We start from the raw sequence: 21,303 nt of genomic DNA, 5'->3' as shown, positions 1-21,303 counted from the left end.
GAGTTCAGAACATCCAATAGCACATATTTTTACCATATTTAACAAATATACCCTATAAGAACATGGCAAAATAATTACGTGACATTATTATATATATATTTATAATCAGGTATGATCAAGCTGACACAGGAATTCATTTGTTTCTGTCTCTCATCATACTTTTTATCAGGCAGTCTTCACTCATTAGACGATCTTAGTTTGACGACGTTTTGACGTGTCAGTCAGTTAAGTCAGTCCAGTGACAGAAGTTTCGTATTGCGACATAATAGTACTGTAGTCGAAAACATGCTAATAATATTATTGGATTAGTGTTTGCGCAGAAGTCATGCTGCGTTTTAGCAAGTCGAAATGCAGTGGAATAGGAATTTCTGCGGGCTCGCCTTTAGCTTCTTTTTTGTTGTATCGTATTTCACGAATAAGGTAGGTTTCTCACAAATATCACCTTTTTTAAGGGGAAGTGATTACTTTTGAATACATCTCTTTTAGAAGAGATTTCTTTCGAACGTTCATTTACAGTAATGGACGTGTGTTTTTTTCACGGGCAGATTAAAGTGAAACATTTTCTACATCCTTTTGAAGTTAGTTACCCAGAATAGTGTCATGAAAGGAACTTCAACATTCTCAGAGATGCAACACGTGTCAAAAATAATAACAAGCTCGTACAGTAAATTAAAACCATCCCGAAAAGTAAAGTGACAATGATAAATCTTAGGCTACTTGTGTGTTAGTCACACCCGGGTAGCTACTTTATGGTTAAAAAAACACACACAAATAAACAAGAATATTGGTGAGTTTGGAGGAAAGCCATAATATTTTTCCTCTAATTATTTAGTTATGCATCTTAGTTAAGGGCGTAGGTTTGGTCTCAACATTGTTAGGGACGATAAAACAGCATAACATGCATGTACACTTTTATGCACGTACACTTCTATGCTGGGGATGGGAAATTAATAATACCAATTGGTTGCCATTTGCCAATAATACAGATTGGGTGAACAGGGGTCAGGGCTAACTTATGAACATTATGAATATGAACCTCATTAATTGATAGGCTAAATCGGGGTGCCCAATCCCGGTCCTTGAGAGCCCATATCCAGCTTGTTTTCCATGTCTCCCTCCTTTAACACACCTGAATCAAATGATCAGCTCATCAGCAAGCTCTGCAGCAGCCTGATAACGATCCTGATTAGTTGATTCAGGTGTGTTAGAGGAGGGAGACATGGAAAACAAGCTGGATAGGGGGCTCTCGAGGACCGGGATTGGGCACCCCTGGGTTAAATGATCAATGCAAAATACAGTAAATCTATATTGACACATATATATACATATGTAGATACAGCAGAAAACACAGGCAAGTCTGGAAAAAAGAGTTTCTGCTCTTGCACTCCTCTTTGAAATAAACTGCTGTATTTTAAGCCAAAAGAACTGTTGTGTTTGACAGAACAATATGTCTATATGCTGCCATAGCAGATTCCTGGCGCATTAAGCTCCCAAACTATTTTTAATTTGTCCGTTTTACCATGGAAACCCCCGTTTACAGACGTTGCGCAACTGCTTTTGTTTCAACCAAGCCATAAAACGAAGGTAATTATATTTATTATTCAAAATGTCTGTCATTTTTAATCTTAGAATCATTAATCTATGTTTAACATTTTGTTTAAAAAATAAATAAAAATTAAATGACTAAAAAAATGATTCTCTCGCATATTTTAAACTTTTAAACAAATGACGTCACAATGAAAAAAAAAATGGTGTCTTCAAAAAAGTCACGGATATGTACCTCATAACTATCACTTAATTGTTTTTTTTTTTGTTACTGTTGCATTTTCTCCGATATGTTAGATGATAATAAACAACCCAAACAAAGAAAAATTGAAAAACAACGTTTAAAAAGGTAAATACAGTGGTACCTCTACATACGATCGCTTCGACACACGAACTTTTCGTCATCCGACGTAAAATTTGACTCGCCATTTGTTTCTACATCCGACGACATGCTCGAAATACGACGACAATGGCAGCACCGCAGACAAATGCACGGCGGATTTTCTTGTGTGACAAATCAACACTGGTTTCAGAAAAGGTTGGTACAGGTGGTGAAACAAGGAAAAAGTTGACGCTTACCTTCTAAATGAAGATGCAAATGACAGAAAAATATGAGCGTAGGGTGGGCATCCGTAAAATGGCTCAACAATACATCTCCACGGTCCTCCTCCGACCATCTTTCGCCAGTCTATATAAGTTAAGCTGACAATTTTTATTGTGGTAACATCTCCAGAGAAATCGCCAACTTCGCCACGTTTTTATCATTTATTTCACAACTTATTCAAAACAAAAACACCTTCTGTCTGCCGCAATTGACGGTGTTCTCAAGAAAACATTCAAAGTGAAAGTGAAACTCAAGCTCACCGGTCTGTCTCTGGCACGTCAGCCCCGCGGTGCGTTCAGGGTCAGCAAAAAGCGTCCGCCACATTAGAACCCGATTCGTTACATTAATACAGGAATTATTATTATTATTATTATTATTCCGATTTTGATTTATAATTTATTTGTTTTGCTATGTGTAATTGCCATTTGTAATAGTACCAGCAGTATTTTTTAAGGATTTAGTGAAGGTTTTTGGGCTGTGGAACGAATTAACGGAATTATAATGTATTCCTATGGGAAAATCCTGCTCGACATACGACCATTTCGACTTACAAACAAGGTCCTGGAACGGATTAACTTCGTATGTAGAGGTACCACTGTATATAAAAAGAAAATCTCGACCACTCCTTGAAGTCTGCGATTTCTGCATCGCGACCCTTGTTATATTACCATGTTTCACCCATAAAATACCAAAAAATTCCAGCTGTGGCCATTGACACTTAGTGATACATGCTACATGGAGTTTTGGGATCGAAACAAGGTAAGTACGCGATAATATCTCGTTAAAGTCATGGCGTCTTTAATTCTGCTGTTTCATGCTCTCACCTCCAAATAGTGTTTCTCTGTTTAATTAATTAAATTTTTTAAACGCACTCCTTTTCAAAATTTTTCTTCTACCGGAAAATTGAGATTTTAAGCTTTTCCAATGATGTATCTCACATCCATATCAGACAATTTTGAATTTTGAAATCGGGCCAAATTTGGGGTCTCAGAGCGGAACTTCAAGTCACCTGAGTGTTTTCCGCCATATATATATATAAATACATTTACATATGTTGAAGGTCATAAGTTTTATTGGTTAAATTTACAAAGAAAAGTACAAATATTTGTTGGTTCTATGACAGATGTTCATAAATGTTCAATATGAGCGCCTCCTGCAAATGCCTTATCAAAATGCTTTTTCTTTTGAAGTGAACGGCATTTCTTAACCTGAAAAGATAGAAATGCCAAACGTTACACACAAAAACCTGAAACGTTTCTACACAAGCTGTGAAAATTTGAGGTAATTCCAACGAAAATTGTCAAAATTATTGGCGTACGACGTGGGGTCAAACATTTTGGAACATCCTGTATATACTGTATTGTATACATATAGAGTGCTGGCCAAAAGTTGGCACACCTGCAATTCTCTCAGATAATGCTCAATTTCTCCCAGTAATAATTGCAATTACAAATTCTTTGGGAGTAATATCTTCATTTATTTTGCTTGCAATCAAAAAACACAAAATATAATGAAAAAAAATAAATCATTATCATTTTACAAAAAACTCCAAAAATGGGCCGAACAAAAGTATTGGCACCCTCAGCCTAATACTTGGTAGCCCAACCTTTAGACAAAATAACTGCGAACAACCGCTTCCAGTATCCATCAATGAGATTCCTACAATGCTCTGCTGGAATTTTAGACCATTCTTCTTTGGCCAACTGCTCCAGGTCTCTGAGATTTGAAGGGTACCTTCTCCAAACTGCCATTTTCAGATATCTCCACAGTTGTTCTATGGGATTTAGGTCTGGACTCATTGCTGGCCACTTTAGAAGTCTCCAGTGCTTTCTCTCAAACCATTTTCTAGTGCTTTTTGAAGTGTGTTTTGGGTCATTGTCCTGCTGGAAGACCCCTGATCTTTGAGGGAGACCCAGCTTTCTCACACTGGGCCCTACATTATGCTGCAAAATGTGTTGGTAGTCTTCAGACTTCGTAATGCCAAGCACGCGGTCAAGCAGTCCAGTGCCAAAGGCAGCAAAGCAACCCCAAAACATCACGGAAGCTCTGCCATGTTTGACTGTGGGGACCGTGTGTTTTCTTTGAAGGCCTCGTTTTTTCCCCTGTAAACTCTATGTTAATGCCTTTTCCCAAAAAGCTCTACTTTTGTCTCATCTGGCCAGAGAACATTCTTCCAAAGTGTTGCAGTTAGTTGTATTCATTTGGGTGGATACACTGCCATCTAGTGGCAACAGTGAATATGCCATAACTCGTCTAACATGGCTGAATCTAGCTGGTCCCTGTTAAGACCAACATAGGGAATATTTTTGTTTGAGCCAATATGTTTATTTATGCATTCGTTATGTAGTTTAGAAGCATATTCAGCAGTTTTTTGTGGGAGTATGTGTTTGAACGTTTTGTCTTGACTTTGTCCTGTGTTGGGGTCTGTACCGGCCAGTTTGCAGATTGCAGACTAATTCATATATTAATCGATTACTTAAAAAATCAATGGCTGCAACCCAATTGTTACACTATTAATCCTTGTTCTAATAAGCCTACATAAGGAAAAACAAAGATTAATACATTTCAAATTTGGATAAAAAATATCCTAAAGGGGATTAACAGACAGAGTTGTAATTCGTAAAAGATAAATGTATGAGTTATAATAATTTTATTTTCAAACCCCTCTTAATGTTTTCGTTTTTATAAAACTAGAAACATTAGTTTTACTAGTAGGTCGCCCATTTTGTTGACAAGTCGACGCAATGTACTCTGGGCGATGACGTCACTGGGCAGCGTTGCCATACTTCCACATTGTCACTCGTTAGCTACATAAACATGTCGTCGGTTCTGCCCTTCCAATTTGAACCCGAGCGGTAAAGATTCCCGTGCGACAGACGAGCGCGTAGAAAACAGGACTATAATTCCGCGTGACGTCAGAGTCATGATTTTCCGTATAAAGCAACTGCAACCCACATGCGTTGTCTGTAAAACCTGAAAGGGAAACGCAACTAAAAAGAAAGTCCGGCTGGATTGACCACGGAATTAGAAAAAAGGGATTGAGTAAAAGGGTTTATTGAACACAAAAAAACACAAACGATCATGAAAAGGGAGACACAAAAAGTGTCCGTGACAGTGGGTCGATAAAAAACAAACAAACAAACAAACAAAAAAAAAAGGGAGACAGACACCGCCATGAGACAGACAAATGAAAAAAAAAACAAGGCAATGATGCAACTAGCAAGGAAGGGATATACAAAGTGTCAAATGGCAGCAAGTCAATGTCTTGGCATGACGCCAAGGATCGGTTTAGAGACTAAATATAGTAGAGTTTACATAATAAATATTATAGATTTTAAAATCAATGGCAATAATATACTAGTATGTGTTCCTAACATCATAATTTAGGAAAAGAGAAGAATTGTGGCTTATTAGAGCCTGCAAGTCTTAAAGTCCGAGGTTCATTTTAACTAGCTCTCTTCTGTGTTTTAACGCACATCAATTTTAACATTGCAAAATCTGTTGTAATTTAGTCACTAGATTAAATTTGTTTTCAACATCTTTTTGCTATGTAGTCACATGAAACCACTGTTTTTCAGTTTGTCCTGTCGGTGATGAAATTCACCTATCCGACCTTATTCCAAGGGTGAGTGGTATATTGAAGTATGGCATTTTATTATTATGTGTAGCAGCCCAGTGGATGACTGGTTACCATGGTGCTTTACAAACATAACTAGTTCTACTCTTTGGTTAAAGATGGCAGACATTTATCGGCGCGCTATTGCTCCTGCTTTCTGGAAAGCTGGGTTGGGTGGAAATGAGCCGCATCTCCAGGTATACTTTCTTAACAATTCAGTCATTTGAATTAAACTACATCCACTTTGAGAGGTTAAGGTGTCTGATCCATTTAAATACTGAATTTCAGATCAGCTGCCTTTGCCTGGCTTCCAGGCTCCCTCCTGTTTGTCGGGAACATTTATGCAGGCTCCAGAGCACTATCACTTCTCGTGAGTCACTTACTTGAGCCTTCTAATGTATGTAATAATCAATTTAATATCATCAAATTTCTTTCTACTTGCAGGAAATTCCTTTCTTTTTCACTCTACAGAATTCATCGCATGTTGTGAGCTATGCCATCTCAAAGGCTGTTCATAGGGAGGTAAGAGTATATGGTACAGTGGTATTTAAAAGTATTTGATCCTGATCTTTTTCAAAATCACACAGATGAAAAAACTGTCTGCTTTAATTAACATCAACCAAACATTTATTGGTCTTCATATTTTAATGAGTATAGTAATAAAACAATGACAGAAGGGGGAAAAATAAGTACGTGAACCATCACATTTGATATTTTGTGGCCCCAGGTTTGGCAGCAACAATTTCAACCAGACGCTTCCTGTAGCTGCAGATCAGTACGTCACATGGATCAGGACTAATCTTGGCCCATTCTTCTAGACGAAACTGCTGTAGTTCAGTCAGATTCCTGGGATGTCTGGCATGAATCGTTGTCTTTAGGTCATGCCACAGCATCTCATTGGGGTTCAAGTCTGGCCACTCCAAAACGTGTATTTTGTTTTTCTGAAACCATTCTGAAGTTGATTTACCTTTGTATTTTGGATCATTGTCTTGTCGCAGCATCCATCCTCTTTTTGGCTTCAACTGTCTGACAGACGGCCTCAGGGTTTCCTGCAAAACATCCTGATAAACCTTTGAACTCATTCTTCCATTAATGATTGCAAGTTGTCCAGGCCCTGAGGCAGCAAAACAGCTCCAAATCATGATGCTCCCTCCACCATGGTTCACAGTGGGGATGAGGTGTTGATGTTGGTGAGCTGGTCCATTTTTCCTCCACACATGACGATGTGTGTTTCTCCCAAACAATTCAACTTTGCTTTCATCAGCCCACAAAATATTTTGCCAAAACTTCTGTGCAGTGTCCAAGTGCCTTTTACTGAACATTAAACAAGCAACAATGCTTTTTAGACAGTATTGGCATCTTCTGTGGAGTCCTCTCATGAACACCATTCTTGGCCATTGTTTTACATATAGTTGATGTGTGCATAGAGATATTGGACTGTACCAGTGATTTATGTAAGTCTTTAGCAGACAGTCTAGGGTTCTTTTTTACCTCTCTGCATATTCTGCACTGAACTCTTGGCGTCATCTTTAGTGGACGGCCACTCCTTGGGAGAGAAGCAACAGTGCCAAACTCTCTTCATTTGTAGACAACTTCTTGGACTGTCGATTGATGAACATCCAGAGATGGTTTTGTGTCCTATATACAGTATATCCTATAAACGTTTTGGTGGTTTTAGTTAAAGCAATCACTGTTTTACATCTTTGTGATTTTGACAAAGGTCAGATCACATCTGATGGTGATTTTATGCAGAAATGTGAGAAATTCCAAAAGTTTCAAATACTTTTTCATACCACTGTAAATGCCGTTATATATAACACGTAATCTGGGAATTTATTAAATCCATAGTATTATTTGAACCTCAAATGTTTGTCTCATTACAGAAAATTGAGTGGGTGAAATTCATCAGGTTTGTATTATATATTTTTAAACACGAAAATAGGAACCCCTTTAATTCCATTATTCCTTCCTCCTTTCTTAGCATTTGTCTCATGCTGATTTCAGCCATCAAACTTCCTGCCTATGATCCCCAGGTAAATCTTCATTTTCTTAATAGCATACAGACATACAGTATTATTTTTAAGTTAATCAATGTTATTGTAAACTTTGTAGTTTGACTTCACCGGTTACATGTGGGCCATTGCTCATCTATTCTGTGTTGGTATGTCTTGAATTTTAACTTCTGTACGTATACACTGTTTAAGCATCACTTTTGGTTTTTGCTTTTGAGATGACTTTAAAATATTTGTTTTTCAGGGGCATACCGAGTGTTTCAAGTCCACTATAAATCCAGTAATTTGAGGTAAGGGTGTGCATATGGATCCAGAGCAGAGGTTGCGCTAGACATTTTCGTTGTCTGTCATTTTGACCGACAGGGTCATAAAAATCCGGTCATAATCTATTTTTACCCGTCACTTAAATTTTTAAAATGATAATGATGACATATTCAATAGTATTTAGTTTTCATTCATTTTTAATTAATATTGTAACGCTTGCTTGGCGGCGAAAAATTAGACACGGAAGTCGTGGTATTTTTCTCCCTCTTTTTACTCTGCTTACCGCCATCACCAACAAAACAACAACTCCGCCCCCAAAGAAAAAGAGGCAACTATATAGACCCCAATCACCAACGTCACACAATGATCTTAATTGTGGTTGTCAGCCCAAAATCTTCTAAATATATATTAAATGCATCTTACCAGATATAAAATGACTACTACATATTCTGTGGTGATCGTTTGGTGGCCAGATTTCTTGTCGAATTACAGCAGTCCATCTCGCTCTCCTCTTCGGGTCTCTCAGAATACGGTAGAACTTCAAGTCTCTCCGTCTATCTTCTCTGTTACTGCAACCAACCGCCACACACGCCTTCACCATTTTGATTATTAATGTTAACGAGCAGAAAAACACGCCGTAATAGGAGGCATGTACGTAGCGGTAATGTGTAAACACAGCCGACACACAATATGGCGGCTCCAGTCAGGGGGGCGGAGTTGTGACGTCATGTGATTGGGGTCTATACACAGGCGGCAATCTAGTCCACCAATTGGATGACGCACTGGCACACCGGGTGCACCAATAAGAACCTCGCGTTGATGTGTCAATCACGGTGCCGCCGCCAGACCCCGGTGACGCTACAATATTCTGACAGAATAGCCAACGACGTCATGCATTAAGAGAGACAATAGCTAATTAATATGCTCACTCGCCACCCTGTGGTCTGGGGTGTGAATTGCAACCTGTCAAAATGACGGACTGACTTCAGTTTTTTCCGTCACCGTTTTAAAAAACCGGTCAACGACGGAAAATATTCGGTTAACGTGACCCCTGATCCAGAGTAGAGCTGTTCCGACGAGTCGACGTTGTTGACGTCATCGATGACGTAAATGCGTCGACGGGCAAAACATACGGTCGTTTAGAATAAGTAAGTTTAGAATGGCGGGCGCTTGCGATGCTAGCAGTTGTTTTTTTTTACATGACTATGTGTGCCTTTCATTCAAAATAATTGTAACATTTCAGGTTGCCCTCTGCTTTATCTATTTTCAGGTTAAAACAAACAAAAGTTGAACAGTTTTTCCCCTCCCCAAAAAATGCAGAATACACACCAGAAAGAGCATCTGAACTCACACAAAGTATTTTGAAAATGATTTGAAATGAACATTGCGATTCATTTTAACATTTAGAAAAATTTAGACAATGACATACCACAAAAAAATGTAAGAATTGTTTTGACTCCTGTTAAAAAGGTGGTCACAGTGTTTCTGTTTACATTTTTTGCACTAGTTAATGCCAGCAGCATTTGACCTCATTGTTTGTGATTTATTACTGATTATTATTTATTGATACGTTAATAAAGAATTTAGGCATTCCAAAATATTTTTTTGTGAATTAATAAGCTTCAACAAAAATTTCATTATTAAATTAGTACCAAAAAAATAAAAAATATTAGATTAGTTGACTAATCGTAAAAATAGTCGACTGACTAATCGGGAGGAAATTAGTTGTTTGGGACAGCCCTAATCCAGAGTAAAAGTAATATTCAAATTCTACCATGGGCGATGCAAGAAATATTTCACTGGGGACATTTTGGAATTTCTCACATTTCTGCATAAAATCCCCATCAAATGTGATCTGATCTTTGTCAAAATCACACAGATGAAAAAATACAGCGTCTGCTTTAACTAAAACTACCCAAACATTTATAGGTTTTCGTATTTTAATGAGGATAGCATGCTAACAATGACAGAAAGAGGAAAAATAAGTAAGTGAACTCTCTGCGTATTGAGACTTTGAAAACAATTTGTAGCAAAAATTAAGTCAGGTGAGTGCCCAATCACTGATGAGTGGTTTAAGGCTGCCCTGCCCACTATAAAACACACACCTAGTCAGTAATGTCTTGATAAGAAGCATTGTCTGATGTGCGTCATGGCTCGGTCAAAAGAGCTGTCTGAAGACCTGCGATCAAGGATTGTTGATTTGTATAATGCTGGGAAAGGATACTAAACCATCTCTAAAAGTCTGGATGTTCATCAATCAACGGAATGGTTTCAGAAGAACATAATACATGTTCTGGAGTGCCCAAGTCAAAGTCAAGACTTGAACCCCATTGAGATGCTGTGGCATGACCGAAAGACGATTCATACCAGACAGGAATCTGTCTGACTGAACTACAGCAGTTTTGTCGAAAGGAATGGACCAAAATTAGTCCTGATTGATGTTGCAGACTGATCTGCAGCTACAGGAAGCATGTGGTTGAAGTTATTGCTGCCGGGGGGGGTGGCGCACAAAATATTAAATGTGATGGTTCACTCACTTATTTTTACCCCTTCTGTCATTATTTTATTACTATCCTAATTAAAATATGAAAACCTGTAAATGTTTGGGTGGTTTTAGTTAAAGCAGACACTGGTTTTTCATCTGTGTGATTTTGACAAAGATAAGATCACATATGATGGGGATTTTATGCAGAAATGTGAGAAATTCCAAAAGGTTCAGATACTTTTTCAAAGCACTTTACACAATTTGCACATGGCTCCTTAATATGGTAATTTATGCACGTAACTTTGGCTGTGATAGGCATACTGTATGTGTTGATACTTCCACAAAGCACTTTCTGGAGATATGCTGCGTTCATGTGTGTCAGGACATCCGAGTTCCCAAGTTGGAAAATAGTTTTGATATGTTGTAAATCAGTGTTGTTCGACCCTTTCTGAGACACGGCACATTTTTACATTGGAAAAAAATCTTGCTGCACACCACAAACCAAAATGTTCCAAAATTACTTTCTGTACAGTATATTTAATTTTAAAATAATTTCTCAATATTTCTACGTACTCAGTGTGAAACTTGAGCCTGTTTGGATGAATCCAAAGCCGATATCCTAGCAGGAATCTTCATCAACAACTCTCAGTCTCTGTATTTATTTTTTATAGCAGTTAGGCTTGAAAAGCTCTGAATTACAGACAGGGGGACTTTAGCAATGTCTTTAACCGCATCAGGGCCGAGCAGCCCGCTGACAATAGCTTTGCAGGCTTGTAGTACTAAGGTCTCTGCCACAGTGTGGGACTTTTTTTTAATTTAGTAACACAGGGTTACTGCCTTTGAGGGCTTTCTCATTTACCTGTGTAGTTTTTCTCAAAAAAGTTGCCTGTTTGTCTGTGTTTTCACGAAGGCGAACGAAATTGTCCATCGACTAGTTTTGAAGTGACAGGTGTTTCGTTTGGAGATGACGTTTAGGATAGCTACTCGTGTCGAGTTCAAAACCTGCTCGGATTTCTATCCGTCAGCCATTTTTCTGTCCTCGACAATGTGTTGGAACAAAACACGGGGAGGATTGATGGTCGTCAGATATGGATAAAATGGAAAGGACACTTTCCTGTATATTGAGTCTTGACGAGTCTAATCAAATGATGTACAGTAGTGGTGATTTGGTCCACAGTGACAAGGACAGCAAGGTTGCTGATGGCTAGAAATCAGAGCAGTTATTGAACGCGACACGAGGAATACTTCACTCATCTGGACACGACTGCAACTTTCTATCTAATCCTTCCTTCCTACTGCAACTCGGCCCGTCGAATTAAAAAAAAAAAAAAAAATGCGAGAAAGGATAATTTCTCGCGGTACACCTGACGATCTCTCGCGGCACACTGGTTGAAAAAAACTGTTGTAATGGCGAATAAAAACATGGTTGCCACAAAGAATGGCAGCCTATTGTAATGCTCCAACGATACATCACAAGTTGAGTTACAAATCATGTAATACTGATTTTTTTTTTTTTTTTTAATTAATCCAACAACACGTGAATGCAGCATCAATATTACAGTGCGTGTGCCAAACAGCCATTCATACAGTTGATGGTGCAAATTATATCTTACCACCTGCTTTACAGGTTAGTGCAGGATTACCAGCTTAGTTTATATGACCAAAATTTGCTCGCAGCAAGGATAAATAAGCAAGGAGGATTGAGAGAGGTAAACTAGGTAACCCACCTCGGTAGGGGTGTGCCATTTAGGCACCCCACGATTCGAATCAATTACGATTGATGGTGCTGCGATTCGATTATTAAATGATGATCACGGTATTGACGATGATCACGGTTATCGAGATTATCGATGCATCGTACATTACTAATTAATAAAGTAGCCAAACAAATTTATGTCCGTTATTTACAATATCCTAATGATTCAACAGGAACGATGGAAACATGCCCATACAACAAAAAGGGGCCCTTAAACTGTATTATTATTTTTTTTTTTTTAAATCAAGAAAGTGCAAAAAACATTAACCATTTTAAAGGCAGTAATTATTTCTCAACATGCCCATACCACACGCGGCTGATCTTGAAATACTCTTTTTCACAAGAAGGTGCAAAGAGCATCCTGGTATTTCCTTTTCGATATGGAGCAGCTAGAAGTGAAAAACAAACCACAGACAGGGGTATTGAAAAGCAAACACTGTGGTAGGAGTAGTGTATGGAAGGGCTTCGAATTGATTGTTGAAGATGCTATACAGAAACCTGTGTCGGCTTCGCTGAATCTAAACGAATGTGGCACTTTGCTTTCATACAATAAATAAATTTCCAGCGTTATTTTGTTGTGTAAATGCATTTATAATGATCATAAAAATATGTAGACTATTTAAACATTTAGAAAACTTTTTTTCTGATTAAAATTATTAATTAAAATAAATGTCAAATCCACTGATAGAACAGACACACAAATATAAACAATGTTTATTGAATATGCATCTTACAGTCTTGTTTAACTGGGGGAATTCGTTACAAAAGACAGGCTTCAATTTGTTATCATTATGCACAGGCATCATCGCAAATGTGATCGAACAAAACACACCCACGCATAGCATCCCCGCATTTCTTCCTCCTCCTGAGTCCTCACAAATAAAACATAACATTTCGGGGTTTTTTCGGGCTCGGGCCTACAAACAAAACATAACATTTAGAGTTTTTTCAGGCTTGGGCCTGCAAATCAAGTTAATTGCTCCGGCTCGGGCCGCATCGGGCTGGATTTTTTTGGCCAGATCTAACCTCCATGTGTCCGTTAAAGGTGTCCGGGCGGCAGACGTGTCTTGAATTTTGTCCCGCTACGAGCGGCTGTCATATGGTTATTAGGCAAAGTCATCGTTTTTGAACCTTTATGAATCGTAATCGAATTGTCACGTGTTGAATCCCGATGCATCTAATAACCGATTTTTTGGAACTCCCTTACACCTAGGCAACATAAAACACTTTTAGGTCACAACCTACCAGTTGAGAATCGCTGTATAGTTGCATAACAGTTGCAGCGATATATGCCCATTTCTGTCCAGACAAGGTAGAACAGCAGATGGTAGGAAGAAGTGAAGGAGAGATGGAAGTTGATGAGCATGAGCAGAGGTGAATTTACGATCAACAACGGCTGTCCCAATTCGTATTTTGAATACAAATGGCTTAAAAACAAAAACAAAACAAAAAAAAAAAAACAGTATTTTACAGAAACTTGTATTTTGGTTTGATTATATATAGTTTGAAGTGCTATTTCTGAAAAATAAAATAAAAAAAAGTTGCTCGCTCGCCAGTGCCCCGCTGTGTCCCAGTATTGTATTAGGTCTAGTGACACCTGATTTCTACTTAATCATGTTTTTACTCTCTTCCTTTTGACTTCTCTCATGTAGCGACATTGAACAACAATGCGTTAACTACTTGTTCAGGTAATAACAAATTATTCAGAATATTTTGGGGATTATACTACCTAAACTGGATATTAAAAAGAGGATTTTGTTACAGCGTTCTGCTTCTCGGAATGGCTGCTCATCCATCAGGTGACAATGTACTTTTTATCAGTTGTCTTGAACGTCTTCTCGTATGTAGTACATATGCAATGGGAAGTACTGCACTTTACCCAATGACCTTCATTTCCCTGCAGGTGACCTCACAAGTGCCTTGGAGTTCCCTTCGCTTCAGTCGTACTACTTCCGCGGGGGCTGCTGTGCCAGGTGAGGTAAACCCACCATAGCAAGTTACAAATACTAACACCTACAATATAATAGAAGTTATAGGTATTATGGAAAATGCTCACATTGATGGTAGCTTTACATGAGTGTATTAACTTTTATTCTTTCTTTATTTTTTTTTTTTACATTATGCGCAACTCTGATCTGTAATCTAATTGTAACATGTATTTGTTACAAGTTTTTGATGCATTATAAAAGATTTATGTCTGAATTTTGGGGGGCTTGGAACAGATTAGAGCATTTGCATGGAAAACAAGTCTCCACTTACAGATTTTTCAAGTTAAGAAACTACTTCCAGAACCAATTAATTTTGTAAGTAGCGGTATCACTACATTTTTTTTAGTTTCCACGGGAATCCCCTTCCATGTTTCTCTGTTTTGTACACGGTCAGTGACCACTCCCTCCTAAGTAACATCTGATTTGAAGCTATTCAATTCCAAAGGTACAGTTAAGTAAATGTCACAACTTGCCCTTGTGATCTTGATCTCAATTGTCAGCAGGATGAGGAAGAACTGTTTATTGACTCATCGCTCAAAACGTGAATTTCTCCATTCATTTCCTTGAGAAATGTGAGAGAGTAGGTTTACTGAAGCATTGAATGGTTGGCATATACATTCAAAAAGGTCAAATTAGGTTACCCAGTTTTGGTTAGAACACATATGTGTTATATGTCAAAATTGTAGCGTTAACGGGAGGTAATTAATTTTTTAAATTAATCACGTTAAAATATTTAACGCATTTAATGCATGCGCGGAACGACCCACTCACGCAATGTCGCGAACAGACAACAATGGCGCTGTTTTATGTATATTGAGAGCTAAGAGGCAGAGACTAGCGAGTGTAGTGGACACAGGCATTCATGGGAGCCGCGCTATTTATTGGTATAAGCTTTGGCATCTCTTCCGCATCAATTATAACTATTGTGGCGAGCAACGTGGGGAAGAATGACAGGCGATGAGCTTTTTCTTAACGCCCTGTATTAAACCCAACGCAGAGAAGATATACCATTTGCAGCCGCCACTGACAGTCATGGCTGCGCAACTTCCCATCATGCATTTGGGCATTTAAGAACAGTTAAGTCACTACAGTATCATTTTGTGAAAGTACAACAAAAATACTATTATTTCTAAAACTACTTTATTAGGTACACCTGTCCAACTGCTGGTTAACACTTAATTTCTAATCAGCCAATCACATGGCGGCAACTCAGTGCATTTAGGCATGTAGACATGGTTTAAGACAATCTCCTGCAGTTCAAACCGAGCATCAGTATGGGGAAGAAAGGTGATTTGAGTGACTTTGAACAAAGCATGGTTGTTGGTGCCAGAAGGGATGGTCTGCGTATTTCAGAAACTGCTGATCTACTGGGATCTCTAGGGTTTACAGAGAATGGTCCGAAAAAGACAAAATATCCAGTGAGCGGCAGTTCTGTGGGCGGAAATGCCTTGTTGATGCCAGAGGTCCAAGGAGAATGGCCAGACTGGTTCGAGCTGATAGAAATGTAACAGTGACTCAAATAACCACCCATTACAACCAAGGTAGGCAGAAGACCATCTCTGAATGCACAGTACGTCGAACTTTGAGGCAGATGGGCTACAGCAGCAGAAGACCACGCCGGGTGCCACTCCTTTCAGCTAAGAACAGAAAACTGAGGCAACAATTTGCACAAGCTCATCGAAATTGGACAATAGAAGATTGGAAAAACGTTGCCTGGTCTGATGAGTCTCGATTTCTGCTGCGACATTCAGATGGTAGGGTCAGAATTTGGCGTCAACAAGATGAAAGCATGGATCCATCCTGCCTTGTATCAACGGTTCAGGCCAGTGGTGGCGGTGTAATGGTGTGGGGAATATTTTCTTGGCACTCTTTGGGCCCCTTGGTACCAATTGAGCATCGTTGGAATGCCACAGCCTACCTGAGTATTGTTGCTGACCATGTCCATCCCTTTATGACCGCAATGTACCCAACTTCTGATGGCTACTTTCAGCAGGATAATGCGCCATGTCATAAAGCTGGAATCATCTCAGTCTGGTTTCTTGAACATGACAATGAGTTCACTGTACTCAAATGGCCTCCACAGTCACCAGATCCATCAATCCAATAGAGCATCTTTGGGATGTGGTGGAACGGGAGATTCGCATCATGGATGTGCAGCCGACAAATCAGCACCGTGTGATGCCATCATGTCAATATGGACCAAACTCTCTGAGGAATGCTTCCAGCACCTTGTTGAATCTATGCCACGAAGAACTGAGGCAGTTCGGAAGGCAAAAGGGGGTCCAACCCATTACTAGCATGGTGTACCTAATAAAGTGGCCGGTGAGTATGAGTATACTGTACCTCGTTTATTATGACAAAGCAGCGAACAGGAAGGGGTTATGGGGGAACAGAAGACGCACAAGAAAAAAAGAAAAACACAACAACAAGAAATACATTGAACGCCTACACTAACTATTAATATGTTAGTGCTATCATCAGCTAGATGTATTTCCGGTTGACACTATGTGGGGGGCCTGTTGACCAGGGAAAGAAGGGGAGGTGGGTGGGGGAGTCTATAAGCTAAGTGATTGGGAGGGGTACAGTGTACACAAATAGGCTCTGTGATCTAGAACCCAGTAATCGTGTGAATTCCTTCTGAGTGTAAGCCCATTGGCAACCAACCCTACGCCGCCCCATCCCCAATCCCGGCATCGAGACCCCCCGCCCGAGCCCACCCAATCACATCCAGCCGCACGCAAGCCCCACCAAACCCAAGATAAATCCAGCCGCCGGACCAGAGTCTGTTCAGCCTCGCGCACCTGCTGCCCACGGACTAACATATATCCCTGATCTCCCATCACCTTCCCTCTCCTCGGCTCAACGCGAGCAGCATGTCTTGTCATACTGCAGCTCAATAGGCTACAAACGTCCAGTGACAGACTCGAATCGGGATTTGGTCACTGATCGCAAATGTAAACGTTCAGAGTTAGTGGCTGTTGTTCACTTACAACATCACCGTCCACAGCAAACTCTAGCCCTAATTCTCTGGCTTCTTTTCCCCCCTTTTAAAAACTTCCATCATTTTTTCTTGTTCACCTCCATGATCTTCACCCGTTTTTCTTTTTTCTCTGACCCTATTTATGACAACTTGCCATGTTTAGACGTTATAACAATGACAGATTTTTATTTCCTGCTTCAGGGCACATACATAGTGTAGCCTTGAGTGCGTCAGAGCGGGGTCATACCATTCTCTGCTAGTTTTCTCTATGAGCCCTGCAACTGGCTGGCAACCAGTTCAGGGTGTACCCTGCCCCACTGTCCTCACTCCGAAGCGTCTACTTTTTCCAAAGCTAGACAGCTAGTGAACGACGCCTTAATAATTAGACTTCTTCCTTTTTCATCTGATTTATTAATAAAATGGCCTCAAAGCATTGTCCTCTTTAGACAGTCATAAAACTACAAAATAAAAGTACACAAGCATTGCATTAGCAACAACATTAGCTTAGCACGCTATACAGGTTCACTAAACATAAACAAATAGCGTCTCATAAAAAAATATAACATTTCGCTTACTAACATAATATGTACATTCTTTACAACAACCATACTTACGGACAAATCTTGTCCAAGGATCATATAAGCATAACATTATCAGCCCGAGACGTCGTGCAGCCATAATGAACAGGCAAGAAAACAATAAACCATGTCGCAAAGCGACCACAAGAGTTCACTGTTGGACAGCACAAAAAGACTTGCTGTAAAACTTACCAAAAGGCAGAATACTTTCTGAGCGGGACATGTGCGTTAATTGCGTAAAATATTTTAACGTGATTAATTAAAAAAATTAATTACCGCGCGTTAACGCGATAATTTTGACAGCCCTAGTTTTATTATATAAAATTTCTCCAACTTGTACTAACATTTATCTTTTAAGAACCACAAGTCTTTCTATCCATGGATTGCTTTAACAATGTTAATGCAATCTTGTTGATTTATTGTTATAATAAACAAATGCAGTACTTATGTACAGTATGTTGAATGTATATATCCGTCTTGTGTCTTATCTTTCCATTCCAACAATAATTTACAAAAAAATATGGCATCTTTTATAGATGGTTTGAATTGCGATTCATTACGATTAATTAATTTTTAAGCTGTGATTAACTTGATTAAAATTTTTAATCGGTTGACAGCCCTAATTTTGACCTCTTCATGGAAGCCAATAAGATGACGGTGCAGTGTGGCGTAACATCACTTAAAACAATGCTGTAATTACTACTAAAATGTGAAATTACAGTAGGTTGATGGATAGTAATTTACATAAAACTCAAGCAGAGAAGAAAATTACATTACATTACTAATCAGATTTGCATTGTATTGTCATTTTACAGTGCCTTACTGGGCTTTTTGCTGCTTTTGGCCACAGTCAAACTAAAAAGTGGATTATCCCTTCAGCACTTTGCAGTGTGGATTTTTATGTCCAAGGTAAAGATATACATTATTTGCAATGCCAAATGTTAATGGTAATAAAATAGTTCTACACATTGGTAAACAAATGTATTTGTCACAGGTCACTGCCATGTTCCTGTCACCTCTTATTTTCTATATGGACATGAACACGCCGTCGATGATATGGTAAGTAACAAGTTTAGTTAATACTTTGGCGTGCCGTTTGTAAAACATAGAGTGCTGAAAATTACGACAACATTTTCTCACATTTAGTGCCACAGTGTTTAAAATGCGGTGCTAAAATTTTAAAGTCACCCCTTTTTTTTTTTTTTTTGCAAATTAACAACATTATTTTGCATTTAAAATATTATAAATTATTTTAGACTTAAATGTTTAAATCCATAACTAAAATATTTAATTTAAATATAAACCTAATCGTTACATACATGTGTACATGTGTATACAGTATCTTAAATTTATATCTGAAATCTAAATCCTAAATATATATCCAAAGAGTAAATCATACATGTAAATCATAAATCTTGAAACAGGTGAAACTAAATATTTAGCTAATATGCAAACAAAGCTGCTCCATCTTTTACTTTGTTACTTCCGGTCACCAGTCATGTGAATTCGCACATTAGCTAAATATTTAGTTTCACCCGTTTCAAGATTTAGGAATGAGATTCAACATTTAGATTTAGGATTTAGATTTAAGACTCATATTTAAGATTTACATTTAGGATATATATTCAAGATTTAGATTTAAGAATAGATTTACATTTAAGATATACAGTATATTTAAGATTTATTTATATCATTATATAATATATTTAAGATTTAGATGTAAGATTCATATTTAAGATTTAAATATTTACTTCTGAATTTAAACATTTACATAAGTGTAATACTAATTATTTAAAAATCTTTTAGGTTGCTGAATAATGTTGTAAATGTGCAACAACAAAAAATTCTCAAATTTTCACACAATGTACGCACTGTGTGGTGCTAAATGTGAGAAAACGTCGTAAATTTCAGCATGTGCTGCTTTACAAACAGCACCCCGTAATAATACCTCCTTGATAGATGGGTTTTCAAACACTGCTCAATGTTTCCAAACATTTATTGAGCTAGTTTAATTAAATTTCTGCCACATAATTAAAGCACATGCACAAGTAGAAAATGAGGAATGGGAAAGAACCGATATTTATTGCACCCTGGTTGGGAATCACTACAACTGTTGCAGCTATCGATTATTATAAGTAATCGAAGGAGATAAATCCATCGATCAATTAGTTCGAATAATCGACTTATCTGATTACGAACATTTAATGCGTTGCAGAATACATTTTAGGAGACGTTAAACAACTAAAGTGTTTATGCTTGCATTAAAAGTGAATACAAAATAAGATTCCCGAGTGTTCCTTCAAACTATGCAAAATGCCTGAGCTTAGCTTCAAACAGTATAAAAAATAAATGAGGATCGAAGTACAACAAAAGAACAATTGACTAACCTGGAAGGCAAACGTCTGCTAGCTTAAATGCTACAAAATGCGAAGGTTTTTTTTTTTTTTTTTTTTTTACAATGCTCTTAAATCTTTCAAACACATATTCCCACAAAAAAACTGCTAAAGATACTTCTAAATTAAATTACGGATACAAAAACTTATGTTGGTCTTAACAGGGAGCAGCTGGATTCAGCCATGTTAAATGAGTTAAGTCATATTTACTCTTGCCACTTGAGGGGAGTGTATCCGCCCAAATCAATAAAACTGCAAACCTTTCCCAAAGTAACCATTACAACAACACTCTAATTAAACAAATCCTCGAAGCAACAAAATTTGAGTCGAAGCTTTTTTTTCCATAATCAAATTACTCGAGTTAATCGATTAATTATTGCAGCACTACTCACTACTTGACTGAAAATTTGAATCGCTACTCTATTGGAAAATGTTTGTTGTCAAATGTTATTTACTGGTCTGGTTGCAGTATGGGAGTCAGTCACGTGAGCGAGGCTGTGCTGGTATATTCTGAGAGAGAAACACAGTGATGTCAACACTTCAGGACGGCCTAAAAACCTGCACTTCCCGAACAAAAGTTCTTCATATATGCTGTATTTGTATATTTGTACTACCTTATTGTTGCTCTGATACACGACAGACCAAATAAAATATTTGTTTACATATCTATTTTGTAACTTGGATGAGAGTATGGGATGAAAGCCATTTTTGTAAGCCTTATTGTACACCAAAAGCAAAAATGTCAAATTAAAAAATAATAAATCTGCATTTGTAACATTTCTCTTAGTATTCATTTATTCAGCATCTCCAAAGCCAATAAAGTCAAACTAGTAAGTGGGTGGAGAGTAGAACTAATAACGTATGTACATATGTACGAAATAACCTTAACTGCAGCAGTTTTGACACGACTTGAATGGTGCTTAGGTCTCCTGCTGGCTACATTTCGGGGAGAAGAGAGCAAGGAAAGGCTGTTTCCTCCTTAAACGAGACTGTGGAATCTTCTCCTCCTTTATATATCCTGTTCAAACAGAAAGCAAACTCAATTTTTAGTTCACAAACACGCAGGGAAAGCAGTTCAATAC

General features: G+C 38.1%; 2 protein-coding genes across 3 annotated transcripts in view; one reads left to right on the top strand and one right to left on the bottom strand.

Annotated features, from left to right (window-relative positions):
• The first annotated feature begins 209 nt into the window (after positions 1–209).
• Positions 210–20,998, top strand: LOC130908867 (transmembrane protein 241). Its single transcript, XM_057824766.1, has 15 exons — positions 210–420; positions 5,728–5,774; positions 5,885–5,962; positions 6,054–6,135; positions 6,210–6,287; positions 7,649–7,674; positions 7,747–7,798; positions 7,878–7,926; positions 8,022–8,067; positions 13,935–13,970; positions 14,047–14,081; positions 14,186–14,255; positions 18,644–18,737; positions 18,823–18,887; positions 20,691–20,998. The coding sequence occupies exons 1-15, from the start codon at positions 349–351 to the stop codon at positions 20,749–20,751; spliced, it is 891 nt and encodes a 296-aa protein (XP_057680749.1). The 5' UTR covers positions 210–348; the 3' UTR covers positions 20,752–20,998.
• Positions 19,743–21,303, bottom strand: part of rbbp8 (retinoblastoma binding protein 8) — a 40,811-nt gene continuing 39,250 nt past the window's right edge. For both annotated transcript variants that reach the window (XM_057824764.1, XM_057824765.1), the window contains exon 19: positions 19,743–21,239. In XM_057824764.1, the coding sequence (XP_057680747.1) occupies positions 21,142–21,239 (98 nt within the window). In that variant the 3' untranslated portion in view covers positions 19,743–21,141. The remainder of the gene's footprint in view (positions 21,240–21,303) is intronic.

The sequence above is a fragment of the Corythoichthys intestinalis genome, chromosome 20 (genome assembly GCF_030265065.1).
Source record: "Corythoichthys intestinalis isolate RoL2023-P3 chromosome 20, ASM3026506v1, whole genome shotgun sequence".
Classification (NCBI taxonomy): Eukaryota; Metazoa; Chordata; class Actinopteri; order Syngnathiformes; family Syngnathidae; genus Corythoichthys; species Corythoichthys intestinalis.
The sequence above is the reverse complement of the archived record's forward strand: the minus strand, read 5'-3'. Positions and strand labels throughout refer to the sequence as shown.

Coding starts and splice junctions, on each gene's coding strand:
- LOC130908867 (XM_057824766.1), top strand. CDS start 349: ATGCAGTGGAATAGGAATTTCTGCGGGCTCGCCTTTAGCTTCTTTTTT. Junction 6,136..6,209: donor CCAGAGCACTATCACTTCTC/GTGAGTCACTTA, acceptor TTCTACTTGCAG/GAAATTCCTTTCTTTTTCAC. Junction 6,288..7,648: donor CAAAGGCTGTTCATAGGGAG/GTAAGAGTATAT, acceptor GTCTCATTACAG/AAAATTGAGTGGGTGAAATT.